The sequence below is a fragment of the Falco biarmicus genome, chromosome Z (genome assembly GCF_023638135.1).
Source record: "Falco biarmicus isolate bFalBia1 chromosome Z, bFalBia1.pri, whole genome shotgun sequence".
Lineage (NCBI taxonomy): Eukaryota > Metazoa > Chordata > Aves > Falconiformes > Falconidae > Falco > Falco biarmicus.
Genome location: NC_079311.1, coordinates 54,786,733 through 54,802,209, shown reverse-complemented (window position 1 = coordinate 54,802,209; position 15,477 = coordinate 54,786,733). Strand labels below are relative to the sequence as shown.

The window sequence follows — 15,477 nt, the reverse complement described above, 5'->3', positions numbered from 1 at the left end:
TCATGGTGTACTTTTCACCCTTTGCCTGGAATGTGATGGTCTTGCAAGTTTGCAGTACTCTTACCCGTCAAAGCTAATTTATGTCCTTGTCGACCATCTGTGTCTTATTCTTGTTTCTTTTAGTCACTCCCTCTAGGTAACTTATAAACAGGCCCCTTGTTAGAGAATGTTAGAGAAACAGACCCCTTCTTTCATTAGTTATTTCATTAATTATTTCTTTCAAACTATATGGTTACATGATCTAATTACTATACCAACATTCTTTGAGTAAATATATTTACACTTAAATTATTGTCCCTATTCCATACAATTTCTTCATATCATTAGGACCAGGTGTCTTTGTAAAGATAACAGAAATCCGAAGCCTCGGTAATTAGTACATTCTTTACGTCACCAGTTCAAGAATTTAGTGCATCCTTAAAGTCAGTAATGAGGGTCTCCGAATGTTTATCAACTCATAGCCAAACAAAAGCGTGGGCACTCTGTTCCTTAAATAAATTGTACATAGTTCATTATTCACCGGAAAGGTCGCGCCTGCCGTACCGCTGAGGTTAACAGACCGGCTCTGTTCGTAAACCCTGGGCTTGTTTTCCTCACGTGTTTCGCGGCAGGGGCCGCGGCCGGGGCAAGCAATCGTGCGCGAACGTCGCTCGGGGGCGGCTGAGACGGGAGGCAGGAGCGACGCGGACGAGGCGCCCCCCGCGCTCCTCCCCACCCCGCCCCGCCCCGCCCCGCCCTCCGGGGCCCGCTGCCCCGCCGCCCCTCCCCGCCCCGCGCGCCCTCCCGCCAGAGGGGCGGCCCGCCCGCACGCCCGCGCCCGGGCTGAGCCCCGCCTACCCGCCTGGCCCCGCCTACCCGCCTGGCCCCGCCGCGCAGCCCGCGCCCCGCCGACCCGCCACGGGAATCCCCTCAGCGCACGAGCGCTCCCACGTGACCACCGCGCGACTCCCCACCCCTCACGCGTCCGCCACGCCTCGCGAAGTGGGGAACACGCCCCCCCCGCCCGGAAGCGCCCGCGGCACCGCCTGCCCTCGGCACGTGACGCAGCGCCGCTCCTCCGTCACGTGCTCTGCCCCCCCGCCCGCCAGGGCCTGCGCGCTTCCCCCCTACGTGTGAGGGCTGCGCGCATGCGCAGTCAGCAGCTGTCATCGGCGCCGGCGGCGGGGTGTCCCGCAGGCACTGGGAAGCGAAGCCCCGAGAGGACCGAGGAGACGGCGGGGATTAGCCCCGGCCTGCGATGCCGCCGCTCCCCTTCCCACTCGCCTTCCTCTGGCTGCAGCTGCCCGCTTAGCCCTCTCCCGGACAGGTGCGGAGCGAGCTTCGCGCCGGGGCCGGGCGGCGCGTCTGCGGGGAGGGGGCGTGGGGCGGCCGCCAGCGCGGAGGGAGGTGCGGGTTGTGCGTGGGCCGGGGGCGGGCGGGACGGTGGCGGCAGGGCCGGGAGAAGCGGGGTCGAGCTGGTGGGAGTGCGGGGCCGCGGCGGGTCCAGCCGGCGGGGTCGCGGGTGGCCGGGCTGGCGCGCCGGAGCAGGCCGTAGGGGCCAGGTGCGGGGCGGAGCGGCCGCCGTGCCGCCCGGCAGCCCCCCGCGGTGGGGTGCGTGAGGGGCCGGGACCCGCCGCGGCCGGGAGGGAAACGGTGTGGGGACTCCGCGCTGCGAGTGAGTGGATGGCGGCGGGGACCGAGCTGAGGAAACGAAGCCGGCAGGTGTCGGGAAGATACGTCTCGTGTTCCCGTTTGCGGGCAGCGATTCTGGGTCAGGGCGGGCGGTGTAAGCTCCGCGAGGGATCAGCCGTTTCCCCGGGTGTCCGAAGTGGACGGGCAGAGTGAAGTACTCTCTCCGTGCCTTTCTGGACTTTGGTGAAATCCTGTGGATTTCTCAGACAACATCTTTTCCTTGCAAAGTACAGCCGCGTTGGCACCGTTAGTTCGTTTCTGCACGTCTTTGAGGCGTTCCTGGAAGTTAATTGTAAAGTGTTATAAAGAGACTTTTAAAGCAGTTCTCTGAGCACGATGCTCAGGTGCCGCTGCTTCACGCTTTTGGAGCCAGGTTCGGGATCATGGCATGTCTTATATTACGAGCCATCTCTCTTTTGCGGTTGACTTTAATTGCCAGTCTGAAAGGAGAATTGTGTACAAAACATTTTTTTTTCTGCTAGGTTAACTGTGTTAGGAAAAACACTGCGTGTCTCTGTGTTTTTAAAAGATTTATTCTGCCTCAGAGCATAAACAGTGTTTATTTTTGATATTATTAAACTGCAGATTTGCGATCCTTTGCACTTTTTCTTCTGAGATGTTAGCGACAGCAGTGAGGGAAGTTACCTTGTGACTACTAAACCAGCAGTTTTTAGGCTGAAACGTTGCCCACAGGAAAGAAACTTGTAGCAGCCTAATGCAGGCTATTTGTTGTCACTCTGTAGTTTTTTGTTCACATTCTTAAGGAAACAGAATGTGAAAACGACTGCGGTATAAAATGGGTCTTGGGCCCACTTACCCTTATTTTTCCTTGAGCTGTGATAGCTAGCTGATGGTATTGCTTCACAGAAGTACCTTCCAAACAGAAGACAATGGAAAACACAACCGTGATTTCCTTTTTAGTTCCTGAAATGAGGGTAAACTGAACCACTGCCAGTCATACTTACCTTATTCATCTTCACTTTGGAGTGGTGCTGATGTTACTGATTGCTGGCAGCTGATGGTTTTCTTTAGTCAAAGTGCAGATACAGATGCATGTAAGAGCAATTTCCTTTCTAGAGACTGACCTGGGAAATGGTATGGTCTTATCCATATAGGTGGGCACAATTAAATAGCTGTTGGAGCAGACTTAGGGCCAATGTATATGATAGGAAAAACCTTTACTCAGTGTTTAAAAAAAAATAATAAACTGATGTGGCCTCTGAGGATTCCTTGATCCATCTAAGGAGCCCTATGCTGAAGACTGAGATGGGATTCTAGAGAAGTATAATTACAAGCTACCCCTACACTTATGTTTTTCTAGGTATTTGCTGCTAGCCACTGTGGAAACTTGGTAGGTCTGACTTGCTGTTGCTGAAAGTTGTCACATGCTGCTTCCACATAGGACCACAGATTTTATGCCTGTGTTTTCATTAAGAAGAAAGCAAAACCTCATTGCACTAGAGTTTGAAAATAAGAATGAGGTGTTTGGCTTTTTTGTTTTCCTTCTTGCCCTTTGTCCCAGATCAATTATTTCAAGATGTTTTTGCATGCTGTGAAGCTGGTGTGGGAGAGGAATGCCTATGGAATAAATTCAGGTCATTTTTCAGTTCAATATTTATGGGTTCAAAATACATCAGTTTTATGTTTTTGGAAATAATTGCTGCAAAGGTAGTATCAAACACAGAAACGTGAACTTGAAGTTTGTTAAACCACATCGAGCTTTATAGTCAAACTGAGATGGTTTTAGGAGCCTCAGAATATGGTTACCTATCCAGACTTATGGTTTCTTAAGTTTTTATAGTTGATTAAATGCTTTAATACTCCTAACATTTTTAAGCTTAATTGATTCTTCTTGATGACTGCTGGATGTCTGATCAATATGTGCCTGACCATGGGATTTGGCTTACAAATGCTTCTTATCACAAATACAAAACTCTGTGGCCTGTAAATTTATTTTAACATTTAATGCAGTCAGATAACCTAAAGAACAGATTTGGAATGCCTAATAAACAGTATCTTTTTCTAAGCCAGGTACTTAAACTAGGCAGACATAATTTCCATGCACACTTAACTGTTATTAAAGGAACAATTCAAACACAAGTATGCAAAACCAAATTACACTGAGATTGCTGTTTGCATGCTCAGTAATAGTTGGACATGCAAACGATGCTTTTATGTTTCCAATTACCTGAAAGTCATTCCTGTAGCTAGTCATGGACTGTGCACTATTGCAGTATCTTTCATCTTTGAATTTGCTATACCAAACAATATAAGGAGTTGGATGATACCTACTTACAGATTATGCTAAAAAGTTTTTAAAACTTATGCAGGAAAATGCAGAAGTGAATCTACCCATATATGTCATAAAAATAAATTCTTTGATGAGCTTATGGAGATTTTACTTATGTTGTAAATAAAGTTGCTGCTTAGACTATTACAGCTTAAGACCTGGTTTTCTACTTGTTTCCTTTTCAGCTCTTGCACTTTTTTTGCAAAACAAACTCTGCAAATAGGAGGTTGGTGGAAAAAAATGTAGTTTTCCTCAAGTTTTTTCAATAAAGTGTTTTTCCTGAATGATTTCTAAAAGGTGGTGGCTAGTACTTTATAATGAATGCTTTGTAATTTTTTTTTAATTGAAAACTTCTGTATCTGATAACTGCTTTCACATGGATTGATTTGCATTTCTTTCAGATCAGCCTCAATGCTGTGGCTTTTCGTGCATGCCTTTCTCTGGAAAAAATTGTTTTTGTGTCAGTTATGTGAAAAATTTTCCTCAAGATAAGTTCTTCCTCAAATGTTTGTTGTCCCATAGTTAGTGTGGGTGAAAATCTGCAGAGAAGGGAAAAATGTGTGTGTTAACTACTTTATCTGTGAGAAGTGATAAGCCTCAAAGCTTTGTTCTTTTTTCTTCTTGTCTTCCTTCTTTTTCTCACTTACTGGAGCTTGCTTTATGTAATTTGTTGAATTTGGGTTCTTGAGTAAAGGCTGTGGACATTGATATTTTGTATATTGAACATAGAGATCATATTTTAGTAGATCAGCTTATCAACACACTTAGGTTATGATGCAGGCAAGACAAAAATGGCCCATAGTTATTTAGCAATTTTCCATATTAGCTAATCATTTTGTGTATTAGCAGAGCAGACTTAGCAGGCAGTGGTTTTTCTCCTTTCTTGTTCAGCAGTGCTTTCAGTACTGAGGCCAAAGGGGACACCGTTTGGCAAGTCAAGATGCCTCCCACAAAGCATCTTTGGAAGAACAATTGTGTCAAATCTTCTGTAGTTTAAAACCAGAAAGTTTTGATTTCCTGCTGGTGAGGATTGGAACTGGTTCGTTTTACATTAGAAGCAAAAATAAGTGGATAGCCTTTGGAGGAGATCTGACAGTTTAGTATTATGGTGGAGGGAGAATACTGTAATACTGAAAGCTGGTTTCATGTAAGTTTTTGTGCATTTTAACCAACTGGAAATTAACACATGCTGTTTTTCTGGTGTGCTTCATTCTGTCTTAATGGAGTATTTTCTAGTTGTGTAGATCAGTGCCTTGCCTGTATTTTAATTAAACATTAAATTTAACACAATTAAATTAAATTAAACACAATTGCTAGTTTAGATTTCTATATTAGGTGTCAATAAATGAAACTTGGAAGATGTTTCTCAATTGTGGGAATAATCTTTGTTCTTGCGAGGGTATGAAGGATTCTGCATGGAAGAATGGTGTTGAACAGCTAACTGTCACAATGTTAAACATATTTATTGGTGGAAACTAACACTATGGTAAGGTATAGGCATTACAAAAAGCAGTTTGGTGTTGACAGGGAAGGCTGGAAATTGTAGCTGCCTGGTACTAATTTGGATGCTTAAGATTCAGTTGACAGCAGTGGGGTGTAGAGATCCTTTTCTTAGGATATGGAGGAAACAATCGTGTAGATTCTGCACTTACAAGAGAATCATGCAGAATAAAGTGTGTGTTATGGTACATGTAATATGGTACATTTCTCTTCTGTAGATTAGGTAATTAACTCTTCCCATATCCAGGTTTAGTTAGTAATGTCAAAGCATGCAGAAAGTTACTCTTTTCTTTTTTCCTCTTTGTCTGGTTCCCCCTTTTGCTTCGACAGCCCCTGAAGTTTATTGCAGTCTTCTATCACCTTGTTCTAGCAGCTGAGTAGTCGAATGTACACATTGAAGTATCGTGTGTTATGTTTGTACAAGCTATGCAGAAATATTACAGGAGTTGGCTAAAAAGCACTTCCCTTGTCACCATAACTGACCAGTAAAATGTGTTTGCATCTTGGATTATGTAAGTACTGGTAGCGTTAACGAGATTTTGTCTTGATGTGAGTATATGAGCTTTTCTGGTAGGCCTTGGCTGTCTCCAGGGACAGAGACTTCACAGCTTCTCTGAGCTACCTCTTCCAGTGTTTGACCACCCTCCCAGTGAGGAAGTGTTTCCTGGTGTTCAGATGGAATTAATTTCCTGTGTTTTAGTTTGTGTCCATTGCCATTTCTCTTGTCACTGGGCATCAGTTAAAAAAGCCTGTCTCCCTCTTCTTTCTCCATCCCGTTAGGTGTTTATACACACAGATAAGAACCTTCCCTTCTCTAGGCTTAACCACCCCAAATGCCTCAGCTTTCCTTCATGAAAGAGATGGTCCAGCCCCTTCATAATTGTAGTGGTCTTTTGCTGGACTCTCTTCTAGTAGTTTAGTATCTGTCTTGAACTGGGCACAGCACCCCAGGTGTGGCCTCAATAGTGCTGAATAAAAGGGGAGGATCTTGACCTGCTAGCAGCATTCCTCTTAATGCAGTTCAGGACATTGTTAGCCACCTTTGCTGGATTGCTGGCTCATGTTCAACTTGGTGTCCCCCAGGACCCCCAAAGGCCTTCTCTGCAAAGCTGCTTTCCAGCCTGCCGGCCCCCAGCATGTACCCCATATGCCTGGGGTTCTTCCTCAGGCGCAGGACTTTGCACTTCCCCTTGCTGAGCTTCATGAGGTTCCTGTCAGCCCATTTCTCCAGCCTGTCGAGGTCCCTCTGCATGTCCACACAACCCTCTGGTGTATCGGCTGATCCTCCCAGTTTTGTATTGTCTACAGATACCACATTGAATTAAGCAGAAATAATAGCTCTGATTTGACTTAGGTAAATTTTTGTGTCTGTAGTGGTTTAACCCCAGTTGGCAACTAAGAACCACACAGCTGTTCGCTCACTGCCCCCCTCCATGGTGGGATGGGAAGGAGAATCTGGAAAAAGGTAAAACTTGTGGGTTGAGATAAGAACAATTTAATAATTGAAATAAAGTGAAATATTATAGTAACAACAACAGTTGTAATGAAAAGGAGAAAGAGAGAGGAATAAAATACACGATGAAAAAAAACCCCAAACAACAAACCAAGTAGTGATGCACAATACAGCTGGTCACCACCCACTGACCGATACCCAGCCAGTCCCTGAGCAGCGGTCGGCAGCCCCAGCCAAATCCCCCAAGTTTGTATACCAAGCGTGATGTTCTGTGGTATGGAATATCCCTTTGGCTAGTTTGGGTCACCTGCCCTGGCTGTGTCCCTTCCCAGTTTCTTGTGCCTCTCCATCCCTCTCGCCGGCAGAGCCTGAGAAACTGAAAAGTCCTTGATTTAATAGAAGCAACACTAAGCAACCATTAAACTCACCAGTGTGTTATCAATGTTATTCTTATACTAAATCCAGAACACAGCACTGTAACAGCTACTGAAAAGAAAACTGACTTTATCCCAGCTAAAACTAGGACAGTGTCTGAAAGATATTGAAGTAATGAAACAGCAGTCCAGTTATTGGTTAACTGAACATAATTCCAATTACCAGTTGTTGCAATGTGCCTCCTTTCTCACCCCACCCACCCCCACCCACCCCCCGCTCGCCCCAATTAATGCTTTAGGAATGCTCGACTTTGGGAGTGCTGGACTTGATAGGCAGGTAAGTGGATAAAATGCACTTCTGAAATGTTCCTTCTGAAATATCCATGAAGGAAAGAATATTAGTGATGTAAAAGAGAAATTCATAAGTGGATGCTGAAGTAATTTGCTTTAAAAACACAACAACAAACCACAACAAAAAAACCAAACACCAACAAAGAATGAAGTATTTTTTTTGTTCTTCCATGCAAAGCCCTCCAAAACTGCACTGACTATATTTGAGAATACTGGAAGAGTTGAGGGAAGGGTGTTAATCTGTAGGGTTATGAGTTTAATCTAAGGGTGCTATGGTGAATTAACTGTTGACTGCTGGGTGTCTTGAATATAATCAGTGGAAGCGATTGAAAGGTGCAAAATGATGATGAATGAAGGACTATTAACATTTTTTCCCTAGTGAAAAAATTGCAGTTTGTTTTGTAGAGGTGGGGTGTGTGTGTATGTATATATGTATTTCACTCATGTAGATACTTAATAGATCTAAAGGTGAAAGCCTAAAAGCTGATTTTATACAGAGAAATCAAATGTCTTGTTCAATGTATTTCTGGCATCACGTTACAGTCAGTGAAGCATTACAAATATAAATACTGTCTATTGCACTTTCCAGTGAACGAAAGCGTAGCTTCATCTATCGTTATAAATCCAAGTTTCATTTTCCTGGCACTGGTTATAGTAGCAAGATTGTATGTGGAACTTCAATAGATGGGAAAAAATGAAGGGTGTATTATGTACAAGCCAGCTTTTTGCTACTGGGGGAAGTTATCCTGCTTGTACATGTTGAGGTGTCTTGGCCTGTATGGACTTGATCATTTAAATGCAAAAATACCCCCAATGTAAGTAGTACTGGTTTTCAGAATGGGAGAATTGCAGAAATCTAGTTATAGTTACAGCTCAAACAAGGATGGAAGATAGTGTGGGGAGGGGAACAGGATGTTACTGAACGTGGGAGTGTGGAAAAAAGAATTAAGTGCTAAGAATGGGGATTGGTGTGCTGGGTGTAAAGAGGAGGCAAAATGAGAGGAAAACTGAGGACACAAAAAGCGTGTTAGATGTTGGAATACCAGTAGGAGAGTGAAACATGGAAAGACATAAAAGTATCTCATATATAGAACTTTCTTGTGCAGTGATTCATACCAAGCTAGAAGGGACATGAAGCTAATGAAATTTGTGGCTAATACACTGACATAAAAGCAAAACTTATGGTGGCAGTGTGTGGCATAAAGAACATAGTTGCATGCATTTTGCAAATGGAGAAAATGAGGAATGAGTTAAATTATATGCTCAGGAAAGCAAAATCGCTAAAAAGCTAGCCACAGTTGAGTTATCTGTATTCTGGGATGAGCATTTTGATAAGATTAAGGAAGAATTTTATGAACAATAGGTGGCACATGGTGATGTATAGTTGGAAATTGCAGCACTTGCTGAAGCTAAAATATATCTGTCAGTTGCCTAAAGATCAGTCCTTTCATGAGTACGATGTCATGGTATGAAACAGAAAATATGACTTTTTAGCCATCCTCAATGTAGAAATAGAAATAAGAGGAGACACTGATTGTGTTTATGTGTATCACTTGCATGCTTTGTTTCTGTTGAAGTAGTTTCAGAGAATGAGAGCTAATACAGTCCTGCTGTTAAACTGCTGATTTAAGAGTTAGGAATCCAGGTGCTCTTTCTTTGTGTTTGCAGTGTGAGTGCAAAGTGAGTAATTGGTTTCCTCCATATACTAAATGGGAATAGTGATATTTTATTAAATGTGTAGCTTTGTTACTCTAGGTTGTGCCTGTGGAGTATAAATCTGTAGAGAGTGAAATACAACAACCTGGAGATGGGTCAGCACAGCAAGGTGTTAACAAGATGTTAAAGGTTAACTTGAGAAAATGTGCCATAAAAAACAGAGGTTTTGTACTAGACTGTGTAAATGTCAGTGTTCATGCTGGGTATTCTTAAAGGAGTAAGGAGAAAAAGTAAACATTTGTTTTGTGCCTTTCGTACTAGCATAGGCAGAAGACTTCAGAAGCTTTTTTCCTGTATGAAACGTGTATGTTGAATGTCAGAATTTCTTTTACAGATTATTCTTATCAGTGTACATTATTTTTACTTCTTTCTGTCTCTTTTTTTTTTTTTTTTTTTAAGCTGGATTGAATGTGAACCACAATGGCTGCTGTCATCTCAGATAGTCCTCCAAACCCAAGCTGCAAAATCATGACTTTTAGGCCTTCGATGGATGAATTCAGGGAGTTCAACAAATACTTGGCATACATGGAATCACAAGGTGCTCATAGGGCTGGAGTTGCAAAGGTAAATGTCTGTAATGTAGAAGGAAAATTGTTGCTGATACCTGTTTTCCCAGTATTTGTATTTTGACAATTGCAAAACTGACCTTTTTAGTGTTTCACAATTTTTTTCCAAATGCTTTTCAATTAATAGGTATTGATCTACTACTCTTTTAAGAAAGAGCTTTGTGGTACCTCTTTTATGCAAACTAATGAAGGTGGTGTATACTGTTTTCTCTCTAGCTGTCAGTTGTTTCCATTTTTACAAAAGCAACAGAGTATGGCTTCTTAAGGCAGATTTAAACTAGTTTTTGGCAAATCAAAACAAAATAGGGTATTTATAGTATAAACTGGGAAGTCCTGGTCTGCCAGATGTTGAACTCGGTCTTTTAGGCTGGTATATACTGGAGCAAATAATAACACTACAGTCAATGTGTGTATATGAAGATAGAGAGGTACTGTTTGAATGGAAATAGTTTTCTTTGTAGTGGTGATCATGTTATCCTTCTTTTTAATGAGAATTAGAAGTACATTAACTATCGTTGTATTGCCCTTTGAACAATGGTATATTCAGTATCTTACAGGAGATGTTCCTCCCCTAATGGAGAGTGATTGTCAGAGACCGTCTGATATAGTGTTATATCATGGAAGTATTTATGCCATATCTGTTCTGCCACTTTTCAAACCAGCAGGACACAGTACAGGTCAAGAAATCCTAGCTTAGTTATTTTAAATTATCCATGGGAATAGTAGGCTTCATCACTGGATTTTTAAGCTAATGTTGCAAAGTCAAGACATTTAAAAATTGAGAGAAGAGGGACAAAACCTGCTGTTCTTGGTTTTCCCCTGCCTATTCCCTCCTTCCTGCTTCCTGTAAAACAAAACAAAACTGAACCCCTCACATTTTTAAAACCTTGTAGTGTATTTGCATTCTGATTTCTGAGGGTAGAGTACATGTAGGTCATATTTTCAAACTGTTCTCTGGGAACGGGAATAGAAATCTGATAAATAGACAACAGAGGAAAGCCTGAGCTGAATTTTTCACATGTGCAGCTGTGTTATGGAACCTGTTTGTTTATGTGGGGATTAACTACTGCAGTCCTCTCATCTTGAACAGTAAACTTAACAGCAAATTCATCACCGTGAGATCTGTTGCTTGACAGGTTTATATCATTAACACGTATGTATTTGAGCAGGAGATTCTGGCTGGAGATTCTGGCTATGTATCATTCTGTGGATTACGTGCATGGGTTCCACAAAAAAGAAGAAAAATCTTATTTTCATGTTTTTTATAGATATAGCATTATTTTAACTGTTATAGTTTCTAATCCTGTTTCCTGGGCATCTAGCAAAAGAATTAGAATGTGCCTTATACCAGCCACTGAGATGAGACAGATCTGTATCAGTTTGTTTATTCATATGTAATGTGCTTGCTTTCTTTGGTATGTTGCTTAGAGAACAAAGACAGGTGTGCATAACCACCATTTCAGTGAAGTGTCTGAGGAGGCATGCTACTCCAGCAGACGTACTGTGAAGTGGAGGATCATGTCAAGGGACCATGGGGAGCTTTCTGTGAAGCAAGCACAGAGTGGATGGGAGCACCAGCACTCCCCACCCCCCCAGTGGGAAGCATTGAGACCTGACAGGTGGCAGCTCCGACTCAGCGTGGGCAGGGCTGGGAGTGAACGTGCCAAAACCCACACATATACAATAGCAGCCCCCAGGGGGTGCAAGTGACATGGGGCAGTTGTTGCCAGGGAGGATGCATCACCCTAATGACTCAAAGAGGTGAGGTCATTGCCCTCCCAGAAGAATCCTAGCTGTGGTTTCCAGTTGGCCTGGAGTTAGTGCCAGAAGGCATGTGGTGACCCAGATGGAGCTCCCACATAACCATGCAGCTGTCCAGGTCATGGTCTGCAGCAGGTGCCTGAGCCAGTCACTGCTGCTGGAGGGCAGCAGAGATAACAACTGTGTGAGGTGTGACTAGGTGGACCATCTGCTCAGCCTGGTGGCAGAGCTGGGAGAGGAAGTGGAATGGTTAAGAGTATCAGAGAGTACGAGAGGAAGATAGCCGGTGGAGCCACTCTCTACCATTGCTGAGATAAATGCACCAGATGGACACACCGCAGGAAGTGGAGGATTCCCAACCGGCTTGCCATCAGGCAGATGGAGGGGTCCTAAGAGGTGGGGAGGAATGGAAAGAGGTCCCTGCTTGGGGCAGCAGGTGAATCACCTCCCAGCCTACTTCACCCTCTCAGGTGCCTTATATAATAGGTATGAGGCTCTGCAACCTGAGGGCCAAGAAAATGATAATGTGGACAAAGGCCTGTCCAGGTTGGAGGAGTTGCCTAGTGAGAGTCACTCGACCCCACACATCACGACTGCCTCTGCTAAGAAAAAAAAAGGGTGGTTGTCCTTGGTGACTCCACTCTGAGGGGAACAGAGCGCCCAGTACGCTGACTGGACCCAATCCATAGGGAAGTCTGCTGCCTCCCTGGGGCCTGGGTAAGGGATGTTACTAGAAAAGTCTCTTGTCTGGTATGATCCTCTTGATTATTATCTATTACTGGATTTCCAGGTGGGCAGTGATGGAGTCCAGACAACATGTCTGAGGGCAATTGAGAGAGACCTCAGGGTCTTGTTGTGACTGGTTAAGTAGTGTGACAGGAGCTTAAGTAGTGTTTTCTTGTATCCTGCGAGTTGCAGGGAATGGTGGTGTGTGTAGTTGGAAGTTCACCCAGATCAATACTTGGCTCCAGGCCTCATGTCACTGGCTGAATTTTGGTGGTTTTTTTTGTTTATGGGTCAGTTTACACAGCACCAGACCTGCTGACAACAGATGAGGTACACCTGTCTCAAAGGGGGAAAAGGATCCTAGGCCAGGAGTTAGCAGGGCTCATTGAGAGAGCTTTGACCTAGACTTGAATGGGGAAGAGAATAAAACTGAGGTTGTTAGAGATGAACCTGAGGGTGGGATGCCAGGCTTGCAGGTGAGATTGATAGCACAGCTGAAGTGCATCTGTGCCGCTGCCCAAAGAATGGGCAACAAACAGGAGAAGCTGGAAGCCATAGTGCAGCAGGAAGACTATGACATAATTGCCATCATGGAAACATGGTGGGATTGCTGGCATGACTGGAGTGCTGCAGTGAATGGCTACAAACTCTTCAGAAAGGATAGGCAAGGAAGGAGAGGCAGTGGAGTAGCTCTGTATGTGGGGGAGCGTTCCTGCCTAGAGCTGGATGGTGGTAACAAGATCTAATGTTTGTGGTTAAGGATCAGGGGAAGGCTGCAGGAGGGGGCCTGGAAATCAGGACCATAAGTAACTATCAGTTAGCTGAAAGGACTGTGCTCTAGCTTGTAGGCCACAAACCCTGGGAGGACAAGGAGCATGCATAGATAACAATCAAAAGGATGAGTCTTGCCGGGAATGAGGAATGATGGCAAGGAGAAGTAACACCTTGCTGTTAATTGATGACTGTAAACACTTACTTAAAGTGTCCTTTGTTTATAGTTAACCACCGATCAGGGATTGCCTAGTCTGCAATGCTTAGCTTAAAGAACCAATCTGTTTAAAGCCAGCTTCTGAAAACATACATAAACCCGTGGTTGTTTACAATAAATCAACATGTCCCATCTCTTCATTTGCCGCAGAAGGCCAACAAGGTGGATATCCTGGTGGGAGTCTATTATAGCCCACCCAACCAGGATGAAGTGGCAGGTGAAATATTCTACAAGCAGTTGAGAGAAGTCTCGTGATTGCAAGACCCTTGTTCTTATGTATCAGCTTACTGGATGCTTGCTGGCAATACAACACAGTGGAGAGGAAACAGTCCAGGAGGTTCCTGGAGTGTCACATGGAAGTGGGGTGGCGTGGCGGCGGAGAGGGGGAGATTTCCTTAGCCCTGGGTGTTTGATCTGTCTGTCAGCACCCCAGGAAAGCTGAGACCCTTGTGCCTGACCACTCTGTCAGCGTACCATTACAGGGATCCTTCACTGAACAGTCCCGCTGGATTGGAGGGCAATTTGACTGACTTGTTCAGGGAAACATGCCAAAAGCATAAGGTGGATGCCTCAGCAGGTCTTCCCGCTTTGAATATGTTACCTGCTGCTGGCAACTGGTAGTGCCCACAGAGGATTAATACTAACAATTTACAAAATAACACTCTTTAATGTGAAATCATGACAAATTAAGGCTTGTGATTGCCAGTGATAGTGTCTGCAAAATCAAGCATGAAATGATATACAACTGAACTACATACAACCAAACTATAATCACTAATAACAGCTAGCATGAGTTAGTTATTAAACATGCATAAGACAAAGCTCTTACCCAATAGGTGTGCCTATGTGGGGAGAAGACAAGTTCAGCCTGTCAAGTGATTCCACTGGCAATGGAGTCTTCCCCTGCTTCTCCCCTCATCTGTCCACTTTTTATATGTCATAGTATATTGCATATTCATTTATCATACACAGGATTAGTTACAAGTTTCTTTCTTCTGATGCAAATTAGTATGCATCCTCAGATAGCACTACTGAAGTTAAGTTCTCTACTACTATGTGTGCTCCTCAGTCAGGGTTTTGCCCTCTTTCAGGGAGACTGTTTGAGTTGGAGGTCGTGATCTCCCACTACCACAATTATCTGTCTTATTCTCAACTTCTGTTAATGTCAGTGGATAGCAATCCTGTTTCCTCTCACAGCCAGAACTTTCCTCACTCAAAGGCTTCTTTCTGCGTAACTTAGATGATGGTGTGCATTTCACTATCTGTTCTGTGTTACTTATGCTCCCCAAGGCTGACTACCTTGGTTTGAAGTCCCTTCATTCATAACAACTTTAGAGTGAGTCGGATTGACCTCCCTCTGTGAATACTGAATGAGAGCAGGGTAATGCGGGAATTCAGAGAGCAATTTCCCCTGGTCTGGACTTATTTCAGTCCAGGACTAGTCCATTTCCATGACATTTAAGTGGAGCTTGAGTGACTGTAGTCAATACGTATTGTTGTTACTGTTATCATGTGCCCAGTGAGTTGCAGTAGTACTTTGAGATGGAGGTGTACGTTAGTATTACGATGAGATTATTTCATCTGTGGAAAGTAATTTCACCACAATGGTTGGCTCAGCTGCAGACATCTTACGGATTCTTCGCGTGACAACTGGTATGCAGCGTATCAGCCGTGTGGTGCCATCAAGTTCCCATTCCTGCAGAGAGCACAACTGAGCACAGCCGTAGTGTCTCCCATCTGCTCCATCCTCCATCGCTCCTATGAGCGTGTGCTGAGATGGCAGGGTGTATTGCTTAGGGAACTGTGGTGATGTAGATTCTGTGCATGGCAACCATCCTGAAGGTGATAGCTGTACTTTACCCTAAAAAAGCTTTCGGTAATACTACTCTTCTATTAGGACACAATTTTATTTAATCCCACCCCCACCCCCCAGGTGATTTTCCTACACTGGAGTGTGTGGAAGGTAACTTCCTGACAGAGCTGGTCAGTGACACAACCGTGGGAGGTGCCACGCTGGGCCTGCTGTTTACAAACAGGGAAGGAGTGGTGGGTGATGTGGTGGTCAGAGGATGTCTTGGGCA

The 15,477-nt window shown here is 44.2% G+C and overlaps 1 protein-coding gene across 5 annotated transcripts in view; it reads left to right on the top strand.

Annotated features, from left to right (window-relative positions):
• The first annotated feature begins 1,049 nt into the window (after positions 1 to 1,049).
• The window catches only part of KDM4C (lysine demethylase 4C), a 297,463-nt gene continuing 283,035 nt past the window's right edge, over positions 1,050 to 15,477 (top strand). For 2 of the 5 annotated variants that reach the window (XM_056324193.1, XM_056324192.1), the window contains exons 1-2: positions 1,050 to 1,306; positions 9,755 to 9,919. In XM_056324193.1, the coding sequence (XP_056180168.1) occupies positions 9,776 to 9,919 (144 nt within the window). In that variant the 5' untranslated portion in view covers positions 1,050 to 1,306; positions 9,755 to 9,775. The remainder of the gene's footprint in view (positions 1,307 to 9,754; positions 9,920 to 15,477) is intronic. The other 3 variants (XM_056324194.1, XM_056324195.1, XM_056324196.1) reach the window with 3 other exon arrangements.